This window comes from Cyprinus carpio, chromosome A18, assembly GCF_018340385.1.
Source record: "Cyprinus carpio isolate SPL01 chromosome A18, ASM1834038v1, whole genome shotgun sequence".
NCBI classification, from domain to species: Eukaryota; Metazoa; Chordata; class Actinopteri; order Cypriniformes; family Cyprinidae; genus Cyprinus; species Cyprinus carpio.
Genome location: NC_056589.1, coordinates 6,840,707 through 6,861,266, shown reverse-complemented (window position 1 = coordinate 6,861,266; position 20,560 = coordinate 6,840,707). Strand labels below are relative to the sequence as shown.

At 35.4% G+C, this 20,560-nt stretch overlaps 1 protein-coding gene across 4 annotated transcripts in view; it reads left to right on the top strand.

The window, feature by feature from the left end:
* LOC109110339 (nectin-1-like) overlaps positions 1 to 20,560 on the top strand; it is a 210,045-nt gene that overhangs the window by 172,057 nt on the left and 17,428 nt on the right. For 2 of the 4 annotated variants that reach the window (XM_042774918.1, XM_042774917.1), the window contains one exon: positions 3,884 to 3,985. The exons of the other annotated variants lie outside the window; for them this stretch is intronic. In XM_042774918.1, the coding sequence (XP_042630852.1) occupies positions 3,884 to 3,985 (102 nt within the window). The remainder of the gene's footprint in view (positions 1 to 3,883; positions 3,986 to 20,560) is intronic. 4 annotated transcript variants of the gene reach the window in all.

The following is a 20,560-nucleotide window of genomic DNA, read 5'->3' as shown; positions in this document are numbered from 1 at the left end:
CTAGCAGTTAGTTGGAAGTAGTTTTGCACACCCCATTAAACATGACGGAATGGAAGCGCTCTTCTGCTGTGTTCATTTTCATATGCAAGAGAGCGTATGTTGTGTCTACTGCAGTTGTGCTGTGGGCGAAAAATGAGCCCATCGTTATTTTTGCCACCCTACGCATATCCCTGCTTAACTAATTTTCATGTTTTTGCATTCTCAAGTCTATTGGTTTCTTTCCCTCTGGACCCCTAGAGAAACCTAGGGTGTGAAGTATTTCCAAAATTTAAATTTGGTCTGAAAAACATGTTTCTGTGCATGTTTGAGACTCTTTCTGTCAGAGCTCTTTTATCCCCAGTTTTCTTTTGCATGTGATATGAAGAGATCAGCAGGTGGCAAACAACCCTTTGAATGAAGCTCATCAGTTTCAGAGAAACAGAATGCTTGTTATAAATTGCTTTGTGAATTCACAGGTGTACATGTGCAACACTAACAGCCTGTAGAACTAATTATCTTTGATGCAATGGAAGTAGCTTATTCAAAAGTGGCATTAGCAGTTCTAGTTGGAATATTTCTTTAAAAAAATAAAGAAGACGAAAAAAAAAGAGAGAGAAAAAAAAATCAAACTCCTTTTTCTTCAGAACAGTAAGAACTTACATGCAATGCGCCTCGTTTACGAGCAGAGGAAAGCACACGCATGTGTTGTGTTACTCTCGATAATGGCGGTAGTTGGTAACTCGGGGGAGTAGTATTGTTGAATAAAGTTTTTTTTTTTTTTTTCGCACAAAAAGTATTATCAAAGCTTCATAAAATTACGGTTGAACCACTGATGTCACATGCACTATTTTGCCAAATGTTCTTGGTACCTTTCTAGGCCTTGAATATTTCAGTTTAGTTGTGTCTATGGAGGGTCAGAAAGCTCTCAGATTTACATTTAGTCATTTAGCAGACGCCTTTATCCAAAGCGACTTACAAATGAGGACAATGGAAGCAATCAAAATCAACAAAAGAGCAATGATATACAAGTGCTATAACAAGTCTCAGTTAGCTTAACCGCAGTACACTTAGCAAATGCTTTTAAATAATATAATACATAAAAAGAAAACAGATAGAATAGAAAAAGAATAGAGCAAGCTAGTGTTAGAGGTCTTTTTTTCTTCTTTTTTGCTTTTGTTAATTGTATAATAAATGAAAAGAAAACAGATAGAATACAAAAAGATTAGAAAGCTAGTTAGAATTTTATTTATTTATTTATTTATTTAAGAATATAATTAGAATAGTGAGTACTAAAGTTAGAGGGTCAAATAAAGATGGAAGAGATGTGTTTTAAGCCGATTCTTGAAGATGGCTAAGGACTCAGCTGCTCGGATTGAGTTGGACAGGTCATTCCACCAGGAGGGAACATTTAATTTAAAAGTCTGTAAAAGTGACTTTGTGCTTCTTTGGGAAAGCACAATCAAAAAAATAAATAATAATAATAATAACTGATTTCATAAAAAATACCTTAAAGGGATACTCCACCCCAAAATGAAAATTTTGTCATTAATCACTTACCCCCATGTCATTCCAAACCCGTAAAAGCTCTGTTCGTCTTCGGAACACAATTTAAGATATTCTGGATGAAAACCTGGAGGCTTGAGACAGTCCCATAGACTGCCAAGTAAATAGCAGTGTCAAGGTCCATAAAAGGTGTCATCTGTGCCACAAGGATGTGCTTTTTCTACATGTCTTTAGCTTTGATTTGAAATAAAACAGCACATCCTTGTGGCATGGATGATACAAAAGAGCATACACAGCATACGGTGATAATGAGAGACACAGAGGAGAACGTTGACAAAGGAATTATTGAATAAAGTCATTATTTTTGTTTTCTTCGCTTACAAAAAATGTTCCCATCACTTTATATAACCCAGATTGCACGTCTGATGGCAGATGGAGTATTCTGAAGACGATTTTCATACCTTTTATGGACCTTGACACTTTTATTTACTTGGCAGTCTATGGGAGAGTCTCAAGCCTCCAAATATCTTAAATTGTGTTCCAATGATGAACAGAGCTTTTACGGGTTTGGAACAACATAGGGGTAAGTGATTAATGACAAAATTTTCATTTTGGAGTGGAGTATCCCTTTAATTTGTGTTTTGAAGATGAACAAATGTCTTACGGGTTTGGACGACATGAGGTTGAGTAATTAATGACATAATTTTCATTTAATTTGAGAACTATTCAAAATTGTTGAGGAAACAAATGTGAGAGTTCCAGCATTTCTAGCAAAGGAGAAAAATCTGAGCCCAGTGTGTGGTGATGATGATGATGATGAGATCTCTTCTAAAACTTAAAAGGAGACCATTGTGAGAGTGTTAGAGTTTTTTATCTCGAAAGTCAAGTGTGAGAAGCAGGAGACTCGAGCATAAGTCTCCATTTGATCTTAAAATATCCTAATTTCTGTCTAGGAGAAATTCTGGAGATATTAAACAGATCTCACATTCGATTTTTATTTCCTCTGGGGAATAACGGACTCTAAGCCAGTCTTTATCTCAAAATAAACCCTGACACATTTTTTTTTTCGTAAGGGAAAAGAGACTTCAGAGTGATACAAGAGACATACTTGAATCACTATACTATTCTATAAATTGCAGTCAATTATACAGTTTAGCAGTCAAAATGTCAATCTTCTTATACAATGATAATTGATTCCAGACCAACATGACTGACCAACCAGAATTGAATTTCCCAGAGAGCCATGTAATTCAGTGAATGAGAGACTGGATTGCCTTTTACATTGTTCAGCAGGCAAAATCTTTTCAGAAACACACAAACAAATCTATCTATTCACTCAAATCAATTTAATAAACAATACAAAAATAAACAATACAATAAAAAAAAAAAAAAAAAACATAATGTGCAAAAATGGCACCTTTGGGGGTACAACAGATTGCAACTGTGGCAGGACCCCCAAAATGACTCCTTTGTACCTTGTTTACACCTAAAGTGTGTACATAAATATCCATCGCTGGGTAGTAACTGATTGCATGTAATCTGGATTAACTAATCAGATTCCAAAAATTAATTACTTGTAGAGTATATTACATTTTAAAATACTATTAATCAGACCACTTACTTTTTATTGATTGCATGATTACATATTATTTACACGATACATTACTAATTTATTGATTCTCTTTAAATTCTTCTTTTTCATATTTTAAATGTACTTATCTAGTGTATGTCTTGCATATATTCCAAAAGGCAGATTTTCAAACAAAGACCAGTCACAAGTCTATAATTACAGAAGAAAATGGAGAGGCCACACAACATTTGACCACGGGACAACTGAAGTGTTTTCTCAACATTTCTACATCTCATCAACTACTGATGAACACATTGATTTGATTTGAATTGTCACCCAGTGTGTTATTTAACCATTTTTTATTATATCTTTGGAAAGCTTTGTCTTTCAAACATATTAAAATACACAAATTCACAATATTTCTTATTTAAATGCAATGCAGGGATTCACTTGTGTCTGTGTGTGTGTGTGTGTGTGTGTGTGTGTGTGTGTGTGTGTGTGTGTGTGTGTGTGTTTGTCAGCCTAAGTCTTTTACTTACATTAATATGTTTACTTGAAGTACTCCTCGAGAGTTTAAGATTATAAATTAATAATTGAGTAACACATTTGCATATTCACAGTTATGAGTAATAATGTGCAGAAGTGTCCATTTGAACTTCTAAAGGTACAATTTTTGCACATTTTTTTCCCCCTGACAGTGTAGCGTTCAAGAGTTTAGTTCGGTTCTTTGTACAAAGTAATGTGCATGTAGACAGAGAAGATAACACAATTCTCTGGCAGCTGCCACTAGTCTGAATGGCGTCTTCATCTCAGGTTCTGTTGCCTTTGAAGGTTGTTCATCTGGACAGGGAGTATGAGATACAGAAGATTCCTCTCCAGCCTCCATACTATGACATGGCACAGTCTGAGTCCACCGCGTTCACCGATAAGCCTGTGAGTAGCGCTGCTAAACTCATTGCTGTTTGTCCGTTCTCTTTCTTTGGTGGTTTCATTGAAAAGAGGTGTCTGGGGTCGGGCTGTTATGGAGCACATCTTCTTATGCATGTTGTACAAGATGAATTGCCTTCAGAAAGATGTTTAGATTAAAAGAGGAATCCAAGGGGACTTATTTTCTGATTTGTACTGTGTCAGCTGGGAACAGATGACAAGGGTCTGAAATTCAGCTGGCTCTGCAGAAGGTTTGAGGTTTCTCATATGTTGGGGGGAATTCATTGCAGGCATATGGCATTAAAATCCTGGCTCTGTTCCAAAACTTAGTGAGTTGTGTTCTTACGTACTGCCTTCATAGGAAGTCGCCTTCAAAGGTAGCATCCCAGCTGAAATGAAACCTCACAGTGACAGTATGGGAACAATCTGCATAGACACATCATATACACAGTGTTCCTCACGGGAATTCCACATAAATCTGAACTCCGCTGAAAAAAAATAAAAATAAAAATAAAAATTAATTAAATAGATATATAATGTGTAAACCAGCCTGTTATTCCAGCTAAGAGGTGCAAAGCAGCTTAGTCTGGTTTAAGAGGTTTGCAAGGGCAATTGATTTCAATTAAGTTTTGTAATAGCATGTTGCTAAGCTAACAGTACCACATTTAAAATGTATACCAGTGAACACAGATATTATTTAAACTATTTTTCAGTATTGACTAAATTATATTTTTAATCAATGCATTATGGGATTGTCTTCTGTCCAAAGAATCTGGGGTAGAAAATACCAGCAGACATGATAGACTGGTAAACATTTTGGTAGATACTTTTGATTATCCTGGTTACACTCACATGACATTGCTGCTCTGTCATGAAAGTTTATTATTTGAAGTTTTTTTTTTTTTCTTCGTTCAAGTGCAATAACCTGTGAAAGAAAACTCAGTTCTGTACTCAAGCGCTGTATAAGAGACACATTTTGTTGCGTTAACCCTTTAGCTGCCCCACCAATAAAAGGCATTTGACATTTTTTTTCATATCTCCTTATCTCGCTAGTTACCACACTCAATGTATTTTTTTTTTTTTTTTTTTTTTTTTTTTTTACAAATCCCATCATTTTTTAAATATCGGCCTCTACCAAATGGTTGATATGTCACTTTATGGTAAAAGTACCAGAATTCATACACATACTATGAAAATCTGAAAATTTGAACTATAATACTAATTTATTTAAAAACATAATCAAAATAAAATAGTTTTGCATATTGAATCTTCTTTATTAATTGAAGTATGCCATAAAATAGTTCAGGTTTTCATTTTAACATCATCTTTTTTTTTTCTTTTACTATCTTATAAAAATAATAAAAAAAATTGTTACCAATATAATTGGGAACCTTTTTCCTTACATTCATTAGACTAGTATTTTTATACTATGAGTCTTTGCTGTGATATCAAGATTGGTGCTGATAATTTTGAAACTTGGTATCTACAAGTTTGATATTGTAACAACATTATATCAAGCCAGCAAGCACACAATCAGTCTCTATTATTGTGAAATAAAAATACTTACAAAATGAATTTGGTCAAAATAATTATTAGAATTTGGCCAAAATAAATTATCTTACATAATGTCTTTCGAAGAAGCTTTGCACGTACAGTATGATGCCTTCAAATATGCCTATATCGGAGGCTCACTAGATTTTGAAACAGAGCTTTTGTTTCAATCTTTTCACCACAGAGGAAGGAAGCAATGCAGTCTGGAAATGCATTTGCACTGTAAATCCACACATTTGTTTAATGTCATTGAATTACAATAGTGTCATATCTCCATAGGCAAACCAAACACACACTTGGTGAAATATAATCTCACTTCTCTTTACACTTAGACTTGGCCGTCTTTGCTGTGAGGTTTTATTTCTTCTGGTTGCTCCACACCTCATTCTTTTACATACAAAGGTCCAGGGCAATTAAGACACTAGTTACCCAGCAACCCTGTGTGGATAGATTGTATAGCTCTCTGTGGGGAAGTCATGACCTAATGGTTAGAGAGTTTGACTCCTAACCCTAAGGTTGTGGGTTCGAGTCTCGGGCCGGCAATACCACAACTGAGGTACAGTACCCTTGAGCAAGTCACCGAACCCCCAACTGCTCCCCGGGCACCACAGCATAAATGGCTGCCCAAATGGAACCACGTGTGTGTTCACGGTGTGTGTGTGTGTGTGTGTGTGTGTGTGTGTGTTCACTGCTGTGTGTGTGCACTTTGGATGGGTTAAATGCAGAGCATGAATTCTGATTATGGGTCACCATACTTGGCTGTATGTCACGTCACTCTACATCGAATTGTATTGTCTTTCTGTCCCCTACCCTCATTTGCAGGCCAAGTTAATATTTGATGCATTTGCTTCTCTATAAGTCTGAGCTGCATGCCTTTTCAAGAGCCACAATCTCCTGCCTGCTATAGGCTCGTTTTTTTTGTCATCTTTTATAGCTTTCTTGGGCTTATTGTGTGTGAAAATGTCACATTTGTCAGGCTTGCGTTGACAGCATGACACGGCTATGAAATGATCGAAGTCTCATTCTCGTTAAACACAGCAATGCACTAGCAGTATGTTTGAAGGATGTGGCTTTTGTTTAGAAAGTCTTTTGTTGTTTGGGATTTCTTTATTGGCAGAAATAAAAAGCATGCTGTAAATGTGTTGCTTCCAAAGAGAAAGAATACAGTTTGATGCACCTCCTGCAAAGAACAAACAATTGTGATTTCCAGCCTTTTTTTCAACTCAATTTTTTTTAATGTGGTCACTTTAATAAAATGGGCAATGTACTGCTGGCTTGTAAAGGTGAAGTGTGCAACATCAAACAGAACTGCAATAATACTAATGCAAACAAATGGAAGCCCACAGAGGCCATGCAGTATTATTAGTTTTCTGTCTTATTGTTTCCTAATATAACTTAAGGAAAAGTCGATAGAACTTTTTGGCACTTGCTATATGAACACAAAAAAGGGACTTGATTAGAAAAGGCTAAATGGTCTTAAAAAATAGTCACATTTTAAATCTTTAAAGTAAAAAAAAATACCACCATAGGAAATGAATGTGAAAAAAATAAATAAAATAAAATAAAAAAAACATAGCATTTTTTTAATATACAAACCAGCCAGACATATGTAATCTTTGATCATGTCTAAATCTAAATCTAAATGCAAAACCTATTAAAAAAAAAAAAGTTATTATGTATGAAAAAGTTTATGTATTTTTTTAATTACAAATACACATTTTTGTACACCAAATTTGTTGATGCATTAAGACATTGATGCATTGATACAAAAAAGTTAAGGAAAACCCTTATAGTGAAGTCTTTTTTCATTCTAGCAAGAGTGTTGAGGTGTTGTGAATTGCCTGTTTAAAGCATAAAGTGGAAAAGCAGTGCACTATACCTCCCAACTGCAGTGCGCCTTTATGATGGTGAGTGTATACTAGAGGGACTGTGGAGATGATTATACTATGAAACCGTGGGAAACTATTGCTTCTGGTACTGTGAATAAGCAGCTATGTGACTCTTCTTATAGCAATGCATGTCTAAGAAAAGATCCTCTGAATTTGTTGTGCTGTATATAACATGAACTGTCAAATCCTAATTACACTAACTACACAACAGTGGATTAATAAGTATTCATATGAGAGCATAAAGTGGTGTAATTTCAATATTACAGGATTCAAAGCACTCATGCTAGCAAAGATATTATCTAATTCAATATATGTGTGCTATTTGTAAAACTGCAGTGGTACATCAATACATTATCTACATGCAGAGAATGAAAACAATACATTAAATTCTGACATATGTGATGAAAAACACATATTGTCTGTCATGTCAACTTGACAGTGAGGGTGCTTAAGTTCTTAGTGTTTTTTGCTAATGAAAAGAGCCGGAGACTAATGAAGGAGCTTTTTTCGGATACAGAACGTACGCTCCCAGAGGGGGTACACCCCCCCTTAATAGCTGACGTGACTGTAATTAGCTTGACTAGCATGTCTATTGTGTTTGCTGGATTGTGCTTCAATCGTTGAAAAGGGCAGAAACACTGCAAAAGTGATTGCTGTGTGGCTAAAAAGCCATTTCAGATGGGGTCTTAAATAATCAATGTCTAAATCCTTATTTACACACACCTCACATGTCATCAGTGGCCCTACAGTGAGGCTGAGGTAACACTTCCTGTTTGCTTTTCATAGACTGTGGCTGCATTCCAATTTGTATGCTTCTACGGACTAGAAGTATAAACTGTTTTGGGTAAATTGCTTATTTTTACTGCAAGGTAAGCTGGGCCGTGATGTTGGAAAAAATTGTAACCACATTCTATAATGAGTTGACTATTCCTTTAAAATTACGCTTTAAATGCATCACATGAAGGTGTTGTCCTGTGTCAAACGCTCCCAAATATGAAAAAAAAAAAAAAAAAAAAAGCCAAAAATAAGGTGTAAAGTCAGTAAAATTTGTGGAAAAATAAAATGAAATAAAATTAAAAAAAAAATAAATTCCAAAGCTCACTGCATATTTTAACACAGGGCTAGGAGAAGATGCAGATGCAGAGCATGGCAAAGGTAGGTCATGCTATCAGTAGCTAGATACAATAGGCTATAATTAGTCGAATAATTAACTCCTTTTTCATCTTAACATTGGTGAGCTCGCAGTAGTTAGTTAGCCACCTCATACTAGAGCTGTGGAATATAATCATTTTTTCATGCTGATGTGGACGATTCTGCATAAATGTAATTAAATAGTACTATCATACATATTAATATTGTTTCATTACAAGAAAGTAGGCTACTTTTTTATAGGCTATATTAATAAATAAAAGTTGTGTATGCCTTTGGAAGCAAAGCACTTAATAGCATCTGATAATACATAATAACACAACTCCTACCAGACAAAAAAAAAATATAAATAAAGATATTTGGGCACATTTCGGTTTTGACAAAAAAAAAATATATATAAAACATGCATGAATGAGAAAATAATGTGGGACGTGCTTGATGTTAAAACTAGTTTTTGAACGCAACAGGCTAAGCCACAAAAAATATCTCAATGCGTTACTCACACTGACTGAAACCAGGCCCGTTTCTAGGCATAGGCAAGCTAGGCAGTCACCTAGGGTGCCACCCGCAGGAGGGGGCGCCAATGAGCGCACGTACTAGCTCTACATTTTAGCAGTGTTATGTTAAAGATGGGCACTGCCAACCTGAAATATGACTGCCGCCCTCACTGGATCTTCCAACATCATTTGGATAGAGTACTGTCAGTCTGATGATGTCTGTATGTATGGCACTGGATCAGAGCGCTGTCAATTGCTGCAGGATTGTTGCATGCAAAGTTTAGGGGCCCCAATAGGGATTTCGACGTAGGGCGTCAAAATGGCTAGAAACGGCCCTGACTGAAACACTCGAAGCGCACACAGAGAAGGCCACCTCTCTGGCAGCATGGAACACAGTTACTTCAAAATATATCTGTCTTTGATAGTATTCGCATAAACATAGACAGGTGTGTCTTGAATGAACAGAAACAGTTGTGGAGAAATCTGATGTGCAACATATTAGATTCTTGATTTAGATCTTAATATAATACACCTCAAACTATGAAAGAAAAGAGGGAATTAGGCTACTCACTGTTCTTGACTGAATAACTTTTGTATAGCTGTATTATTTGAAATTAAAGGGATACTCCACCCCAAAATGAAAATTTTGTCATTAATCTCTTACCCCCATGTCGTTCCAAACCGTAAAAGCTCTGTTCATCTTCGGAATACAATTTAAGATATTAAGGTATCCACAAAGATGCGCTGTTTTATTTCAAATCAAAGCTAAATACACGTAGAAACAGCATCCTTGTGGCGTGGATGATACAGAAGAGCATTCACAGCATAGGGTGATAGGGACAGACACAGAGGAGAACGTTGACAAAAGAAATATTGAATAAAGTAATTATTTTTATTTTCTTCGCTAACAAAAAGTGTTCCCGTCGCTTCATATAACCCAGATTGCATGTCTGATGGCAGATGGATTATTCTGACGACGACTTTCATACATTTTATGGACCTTGACGCTGTTATTTATTTGGCAGTCTATGCGACAGTCTCAAGCCTCCAGGTTTTCATCCAAAATATCTTAAATTGTGTTCCGAAGACGAACGGGGCTTTTACGGGTTTGGAACGACATGGTGACATGATGAAGGGCCCCTCAAGAGGAAAAGCCCAGGGGCCTCTTTCAGTTTAATGCAGCCCTGGTAGTACCCAACATGACTTTGACACATACGGTTAGCATCTTGACCAATTATCTACCTCATAATTCATTATTCCTCATCATTTAAAAACGATTCAAAAACTACTGGACATCATCCCCTACAACACAAGCAGTTACAGTGAGCTGAAGTATGAGTATAGAGAAAAAAGTAATAATAAAAATAAAAATTCTGTTATTTATTTATTCTAGAAGTTGATTTTTGTCATTTTTAATGGTTTGCATCAGCCCATTTGTTTTATTCTGTTTGACCAATACAGAAACAGACTTTTATTTTGACAATTGTTTGAGCACAAATACACTGGCACCTATTCTCTGTTGATTTGATTGATGTATTGCTCTTATCTGTACGATCAAAACTGAAAGTGTAATTTAAGTTATTTATCAGGAAAAGATGCCACAAAACGCGTTTTGGTCATTGATTGACTCCAGAGGGTTAAATTACTAAATTAATTAACTAAATTAAAGACACAACATTAGTATTAGTATGAGTATTATGTATTATTAGTAATGGAAAGGTAACAAAATATAACACTATATCACAAATAATTAAATAAATATGCATATTCACTGTGTACTGCATAAAATTAGTGCTACCTGGTCTTTAAATAGACTTGTCAGATTACTGATTGCACTGTTGATTACATTTACTTTTTATCCATGTTTTAACAAATTGACATTTTCCAGTTGACAATTGCATGTCCACTACACTAACAGCCTTGTGGCAGGGACATTCGTGAAGGGATTCAGTTGCTCACATTTGTTTGAGGTGACCTTTCAAGTAGCAGTGCCCTTTACGGGGGCAAAAATGGCCTTCTGAATTCCCTCCGATTTTTTGGGACTCCCTAATCCTCTTCTCACAAACTCTACAGTACGGATAGCAGATAAGTGAATTGGGATGCAGCCCATGTCTTCCTAAAGCCTCTCGAACTCCAGGGACGTAAAATCAGGGGTAGGTGTAGAGGCAACCCGGCTCTTTGTTCACTTTGTCATCTTAAGCAGAAAGGACCAGAGAGTCAAACTCGCCAGCTCTCAGAACTGCACCAAAGGCACAGCACACAAATACAGCAGAGCTCATCTCATCTCCCATTCACAAAGAGCACGGCCCACAGGAGATACCTCACACTCCATGTCCCTTCGCATTACTATCACCGAGACATCAAAACCAATATCTACAGCATCTGTTCCTGTACAATGAAGCCGTCTTACAAACCTAGTGAGTAACTGAAGATTACAAGCCCCTTTTTACACCACAGCATCACTTGAATCATTTGAATCTGAATAAAACAATTATCTGCTAGATGTTATCATGAACTATGGGATATAAAGAGGATAGGAACTGTCAAAGCAGAAGCGAAAATCCTGCTGCGCCAGAAAACGAAGGGAAAGTAATGATAAAGGAAGATGACAGTTTATGCTCCTAGTTTGAATATAAAGTGCCACCACTGAGAGATTATAGAATTCCACCAGAGGGTTCATTAGCTCTTCAGCAGTGATTGGATAATGGCTATAGAGCCACCACATTAATGTGGCCTGCGGGTTAAATCTACCGCATTACTAGAAAATTGTAAATTCTTTTATTACAATTCAACGATTTGTGGCCAGAACAAAGCAGACCTTTTTGTTAGATTCAAGTTGTCTCATAAACATTTCATTGGCTAAATCATTTCAAAACATTGCAATCTCATCTTATCCTAATGTTTATCGGTCCCGTGATTGTGTCGAAGTTTGTTATTTAGTGTGCCCATTTATTTTATTTTCATATTATGCTTGTCTTTTTTATGGAAGATTTTATCAGATCAGTGTGAATGGCTGATTGTTTTTGGTTGTGGCACTTTTTATTGTTGTTTTTTCAATGTAGTGTTCTTGATGTATGAAATACATCTTCTACCTTTCTGTCTCTTCCTGTTCATGTCTAAAACTACTTGTTTTCTTCTACATGTGTTATGTGTGTTTGTACAGTGGGCCCAAAGAGTATGTGTACATTTAACACACAATTAAAGGAATAGTTAACCCAAAAAAAAATTTGATGAAAATGTACTCACTCTCAGGACATCCGGGGAGTTTTTTCTTCATTGGAACAGATTTTGAGAAATGTAGCATTGCATCACTCACGAATGCACTGAATGGGTGCCGTCAGAATAAGTGTCCAAAAATCGGATAAAAACATCACAATAATCCACAAGTAATCCATACCACTTCAGTCCATCAATGAACATCTTGTGAAGAGAAAAGCTGCATATTTGTAAAAAAATAAAAAAAATAAAAAAAAATAAATGTACTAAACAAATATAAGCTATAATGTTTTTATGTAAAATAATTTTGTTTTTCATATATTATTTTCAGACACGAGCAGACCTGTAGCCTACTCATGTAATTAACGTTACACATTTAATGAACATTTACAAGCGCTCACTTGGGCAGAATTCGATTCAAATAGTCATCAGCAGCCATTAGTTCAGTAAAACTGAGCATCAGAATGGACACATTTGTTATTAAGGGAGAAAAACTAAATGTGGAAAATGCCAGTGAAGGAACACATACAGACAAGAGTAGTCGCAGCAGTGAAGGTAGAGTGCCGGACTATCTGCACCAACTTACTGTTTGCCCTACACTCACTAGAAGATGTTCAGCGCGTCTTTTTTCCCCCTTCTCCCAAAACAGTTTATACTGCTGTTTCAGCTATATTCAAAATGGCAGTGATTTTATATATATATATATATATATATATATATATATATATATAGTATATATATATATATATATATATATATATATATGTATATATATTTATATTTGTTTTTTATATATATATATAGTATTTTATATTATATATAATATATATATATGTATATATATATATATATATATATATATATAATGTTACCATTTGAATATAGCTGAAACAGCAGTTTAATATATAAACTGTTTGGGAGCCTATACAGTTTAGAAACACCATCATTTATATACTCATATAGGTAAGATATAACGATCATATCATATATATATATAAGTGTATCTATTATATATGATATATATATACAATATAATATACATATATATTATAATATATAGCTTCTATATAGTTATATAACTATATAGTTATTATATACACAATGCACTTTCTATCATCTCGTCTTGAACAGTAGCGCTTACAACAATGAACCGAAACTCAGTGAATACATGCCTCACAGACATGATAAATACATCTATAGAAAGCTTTAAATTACTACTTAAAGTAAAACAGATCAAAAATGAAAAACCTCACACCATAACAACAACCGACTAAAAAAAAAGTTTGAGTGTTTTTATTTATTTATTTCAATGAATGTAATCAATTAGATATCATCTTCAACACCGCTGAGTGTTTTTTAACTAAATCGGCAACTAAATCTGTTTGGTTGGTATTGGTGACATAATATGTAAATGATATGCGTGGCCGGAGGAAGAAGCCCTCTACGTGTGGACCCTAATAAATCCTTCCTCATCAAAAAAATAAAATAAAATCTAAAGCCTTCTACACACTGCACGATTTTAGCAATCCTATAAGATCATTGCTGGTCAAACTGTGTGACATGGATCTAATAAACTTGGCATATAAACTGTACGATGATGACACCTATTGACTTGTAGGCTATGACACACGTTTCGATGCATATGTAAAAAAAAGAGTATCATATAACGAGTTTAAAAGAACGCAAGTGCTGTTGAAGCGACACTTTAAATTTGTGCGCACAATGAATGACATCGTGTCAGGAGCTGACTATCAAAATAGCTGCTAAAGTAGAAGCAAAGACATTTGTATTTAAAGTCCCCATGAAAACAAAATTGATATTTTTCTTTTTTTTTGGTTTTAGTATGAATATGTTAGCCTTATAGCTATCTATAAGCTAGTGTACTCCAAAACAATGTCAAAATTCGTATTTAGAAGATATAAGCATTCAAAACTTTCACTTCCGGCAATATGAATCTATGGTTTCGGTGACGTCAGGTCTCACTTCATCTTCTCATCAAACTTTCTGTCCAATCAGATGCTCTCTAGAATCTGAAATGTCCCGCCCCCTGCACTATAAATAGACGCTGAAACTGCGGCTGAAATAGGTCGGTTGTTCACAGAGTTAGTATTTTCTGTATACTGAATGGCACATAGTGCACTGTACGGGGAATAAGGAAAGATTCAGACAATATAAACAGCTTTCCATTGGGTTGAAAGAAGACTGGTTTCGCATTGTGTCGCGCACACGGTCTGTTCCGGTCCAGAGACACGATCACGGAGTGGATCATATGAGCGAGTCGCGCAGACCACAAAATGTATTGGACCCATAAGAATTCTACAGAGAATGCTATATTTTATAGCAATTTGGATCTGATTAGGAGGAGAAATGGCTAGACAAGCGGCACTAATGAGTAGAAGAGATAACACTGGTGCCCTGCATCAACCTACACAGTTTTACAGAACCTTAGCACCATTTTGCTTTAGTAACAGTTTCATATTGAATCTAAAGAGCTCATCTATTAGACTTTGGCTGTCAAATGTGACTTTACCAAGCTCAAAGGCTGTTTTGCCCAAGCTGTGATATCAAATAAATGCTATTGGCTATTTAAAAAAGGGGGCAGGGCTATTTGGTGTTCTGCCCCATCTTACTGTTTCAGTTGAAATCTTCATTCAGAAAATAATAAAAGCACTGATGTTCATTTACTGAATTGGTATTCAGGAGCTGTGAATAAATTACTGCATAAATTACTGCAAAATAATAATAATAATAATAATAATAATAATAATAATAATAATAATAATAATAATAATAATAATATCATGGGCATAATCCTTAATAAACCAAAAAAAACCTTACCTTAGACAAAGTTTGAATAATATACTGTACAGTACTGGTCAAAAGTTTGAACACATTAGCTACTATTGTTTTCAAATAAGTTGCTTATGATCAAGTCTGCATTTATTTGGTCAAAAATACAGAAATAAATACAGTAATAAAAAATACAGTAAAAAAACCCATAAAATATTGTGAAATAGAAAAGTAACACAAAAAAAAAAGAACAGCAATTATAAATTTTGTAACAATACCATTACATGGTAAATACTTGTTATACTTGTTATAAAAGATTTCTGTTTTGAATAAAAGCTGTTTTTTTTTTACTTTGTAATCATCAAATCCTGAAAAAAGTTTCAAAGGTTATAAAATAAATATTAAGGAGCACAACTGTTTCTAACATTGATAATAAATCCGCATATCAGAATGATTTCTGAAAGATCATGTGACACTGAAGATTGAAATAATGGCTGATGAAAATTCAGCCATGCGTTACAGAAATAGATATTTCTAAAGTATGGTAAAAATAGAAAACAGTTATTTTAAATTGTAATAATATTTCACAATATTACAGTTCTTTCTGTATTTCTTTCTGTATTCACATAAATGCGGACATGATGATCATAAGCAACTTCTTTCAAAAACATTAAAAATAGCAATGTGTCCAAACTTTTACCGGTACCGGTAAGTAAAAAATATAAAAATTTTCAAATGTTGTATAAATAAAAAGGATAGGAATATCTGTTTCAAGGGTTTCATATTGGGGTGGGGGCCTCCAACATGTATTTTGCCTAGGGCCTTTAAATATCTAGAACCGGCCCTGGATATGTACTGCAATGGCATTCATACACTCACTAGTCACTTTATTCGGTACACCTTGCTAGTACCGGGTTGGATCCCCTTTTGCCTTCAGAACTGCCTTAATTCTATGTGGCATAGATTCAACAAGGTGTTGGAAACATTTCTCAGAGATTTTGGTCCATATTGACATGATAGCATCACACAGTTGCTGCAGATTTGTCGGCTACACATCCATGATGCAAATCTCCCGTTCCACCACATCCCAAAGCTGCTCTATTGGATTGAGATCTGGTGACTGTGGAGGCCATTTGAGTAAAGTGAACTCATTGCCATGTTCAAGAAACCAGTCTGAGATTTGAGCTTTGTGACATGGTGCATTATTCTGCTGGAAGTAGACATCAGAAGATGGGTACACTGTAGCCATAAAGGGATGGACATGGTCAGCAACAATACTCAGGTGTGGCGTTTAATTGGTCAGTTGGTATTAAGGGGCCACAGTGTGCCAAGAAATTATCCCCCACACCATTACACCACCACCACCACCCTTACGAAAAAGAAGTTTATTCAATTGTGCTATTAGTATACTTCTTTTAAACTAAAAATAGGAAAGTATGCTTTTAGTTTACGTTTTATGTACTTCTCAGAAATGGGCTTTATATACTCCTCAGAAATATACATAAAATGACATTTAAGTATACTTGACTTATACTTACAAACTCAATAAGTTAGAATGTCATGGAAAAGTTCATTTATTTCAGTAATTCAACTCAAATTGTGAAACTTGTGTATTACAGTTTTTCTTGATTGCTTAAACATATTTCTTGAAACTATGCCTCTTATTCTCAAAACAGTAAACACAAATCCATAACGTCTCACCCAATTACCAAAACAACCTATTTTCAGGTCAAAATGAAGCGCTACACTCAAAACCATTCACTCTTGCTGAAAATCCAAACTTTGCCTTCGGACATCACACACAAGCCCTCAAAAACACACACACTACAACATAGTCCTACACACTGGTGAGATAAATTCAAAACAATACTACAAAAAACAAATACCAGTAATAAGTTTTTGCTTGTGTTTCTCCACCTCAAGGAACAATTCACATGATGAACACGTGTATACATTTGCACATTTTCTATTCCTTAATGTACTGTACAGTACAATACACCAAACAACAACAACAACAACAAAAATATTCTGCCGCAGCATCACATCTTTGGTCTAGGACAGACATCACAGGCTTTACTGGCCCTAGTCAGGGGGTAAACTCCTCTTGCATGACTGATCCACCCCTGTCACACATCAACTGTAATGTCTAGTCAGGCTTCTTCCATTCCATCGTCTTTGTGTCCTACAAAAATAGAAGTTCTGATTTTACAAAAGTACTTTTTACAAAATGGAAGCAGACAGAATCTCTATCTGTATGTAAGGGAATTTGATGAATGTGTTGTAACAGAGTACAGCTCTCAAAAGTTACAGTAGAGTACACTGAGGTACATCTACCTGTTTTCCTCCCTGAATGTTTCTATTAACGAGGCGACGGTGAAGGAACTTAAGTTTGGCTGAACTCATTGCCCAGCCTCCTTCATAGTAATACCATGGACAAGGACATGGTCAACTAGTGGCACAAATTTCATCTGAGACTCCTTGTCTCCTTGCCCCTCCTCCTCTTTCTCTTCCTTCACCTCTTGCTCCACTCCTTACTGCTCTTTCTTATCCTCTTCCTCCTCTCTGGTGTCCTCAACCTTTTCAGTCACGTCTCTCTGGATCAATTTTTCCAAAACTGAATGAACTGAATGGGGCTCTTTTATCTATCTATTGAAGGTTCTGACTGGTGTGTGGTAAATTTTGACTCTAAGTGTTTCCATGTGGATATCTGTGTGCTAATTGATCTCAAGTTATGCTGACTTGAGTGAACAATATTGAATGCTAGTGCTTTCTAAATGACAACATGGTGTAAGCACTGAGAAATGTAGGGATTTGTGTGTAGAGTTTTGCAGTAAGAGTTCACCAAATCTGACTCATGTGTTTATAGTTCAGCAAAATTGGTGTGCTTTCTGAAACATGGCATTATGGTCTTGAAATTTAAGCTCAAAAGCCTGCTTATAGTGTTTAAGCAATCGAGAAAAACTGTAAATAAATTCAATGCACACAGACTGAAGTAGTTTAAGTCTTTGGTTATTTTAATTGTGATGATTTTGGCTCACATTTAACAAAAAAAAAAAAAAAAACACCACCCAATTCACTATCTCAACAAATTAGAATACTTCAAGACCAATAAAAAAAAAATTAAAATTAAATAAAAAAAAAATAAAAAACTTTTTTGTGAATTGTTTGCCTTCTGAAATTTACTGTACATGTACTCAATACTTGGTAGAGGCTCCTTTTGCTTAAATTACTGCCTCAATTCGGCGTGGCATGGAGGTGATCAGTTTGTGGCACTGCTGAAGTGGTATGGAAGCCCAGGTTTCTTTGACCGTGGCCTTCAGCTTATCTGCATTTTTTGGTCTCTTGTTTCTCATTTTCCTCTTGAAAATACCCCATAGATTCTCTATGGGGTTCAGGTCTGGTGAGTTTACTGGTCAGTCAAGCACACCAACACCATTTAACCAACTTTTGATGCTATTGGCAGTGTGGACAGGTGCCAAATCCTGCCAGAAAATGAAATCAGCATCTTCAAAAAGCTTGTCAGCAGAAGGAAGCATGAAGTGCTCCAAAATTTCTTGGTAAACGGGTGCAGTGACTTTGGTTTTCAAAAAACACAATGGACCAACACCAGCAGATGACATTGCACCCCAAATCATTACAGACTGTGGAAACTTAACACTGGACTTCAAGCAATTTGGGCTATGAGCTTCTCCACCGTTACTCCAGACTCTAGGACCTTGGTTTCCAAATGAAATGCTGTTGTCTGTGGTTCAAGAGTGCCTTACGAGAGGAATACAACAACTGTAGCCAAATTTCTTGACACGTCTATGTGTGGTGGCTCTTGATGCCTTGAGCCCAGCCTCAGTCCATTCCTTGTGATGTTCACTCATATTTTTAAATCTATTTTGCTTGACAGTCCTCATAAGGCTGCAGTTCTCTCGGTTGGTTGTGCATCTTTTTCTTCCACACTTTTTCCTTCCATTCAACTTTCTGTAAACATGCTTGGATACAGCACTCTGTGAACAGCCAGCTTCTTTGGCATTGAATGTTTGTGGCTAACCCTTCTTGTGAAGGGTGTCAATGATTGTCTTCTGGACACCTGTCAGATCAGCAGTCTTCCCCATGATTGTGTAGCCTAGTGAACCAAACTGAGAGACCATTTCGAAGGCTCAGGAAACCTTTGCAGGTGTTTTGACTTGATTAGCTGATTGGCATGTCACCATATTCTAATTTGTTGAGATGTGAATTGGTGGGTTTTTTGTTAAATGTGAGCCAAAATCATCACAATTAAAAGAACCAAAGACTTAAACTACTTCAGTCTGTGTGCACTGAATTAATTTAATACACGAGTTTCACAATTTGAGTTGAATTACTGAAATAAATGAACTTTTCCACGACATTCTAATTTATTGAGATGCACCTGTATTTGAGCTATACTTGTGCTCCTAGAATCCGTGTTTTCGTTATTATGCGGTATGCTAGTACACATCTTCAAAAAATAAAAAATAAATAAAAATAAAATAAACCAAGTGAAGAAGAAAAAGAAACAACAGATAGTAACACATTCAATCTAACGATCATCTGACATGGAACAGCATCAAAACTGTAACGTTATGGAATAAAATGTCGACCGATGAAGAGGTAATAATTACAGTCAAGCTTTGGGGTGTTGATCGACTCCATCTATGTTTAGATTATCATTCTGAATCCAATTCATAGTCTTTTTTTTTAGCTTTTTGTTCAAAATGTTATTTCTTTATTTTTTATGAAACTTATCCACATTAAAGTGTTTAAAAAAATAATGCATGAAGCTAGAATAAAATGTTTGTATTTACAAGCAGATACCCTGTTCTTTCTTTGGATGTTTTGTATGTTCAGATATTCATATAACAAAATATATACAAATCAAAACCTAAATAGGGACATAGTGGTATACTTAAAGTATGATGTAAAGTTCACTTAAAAAAACTTATGAGTATACTTGCAGTATAAAACTACTGAACTAGTAGTTTACTGAGACTATACTTCAAAGTGTACAAAGTATTTAATCAGTAAACTATCAGTATACCTATAAGTTCACTCTTAGTATAATTGCAGTACAAACTACAAACATAAAGGTAAACTAGTTGTGTACTCAAAGTTTGCTACTGTTATACTTAATGTATACTTAAAAGAATACTTTTATATACTAGAAAGTGGGGCAATTTAGTCCCAAGGAGTATTGAAAAAGTACACTTACAAGTATACTACTAGAGCACTGATATTTGTATACTTGCTACATAAAGTATACTTAAAAATATACTTGAACTTTACTTAAGTATACTTAATAAAATAAACTTGAAGTATACTACTTTTTGGTAAGGGCAGCCTGAAGCGTTGAGACAAGGCAGGATAGATCCATGCTTTCATGTTCTTTACGCCAAATTCTGACCCTACCATTTGAATGTCGCAGCAGAAATCGAGATCGTTTTTCCAATCTTCTATTGTCCAATTTTGGTGAGCCTGTGTGC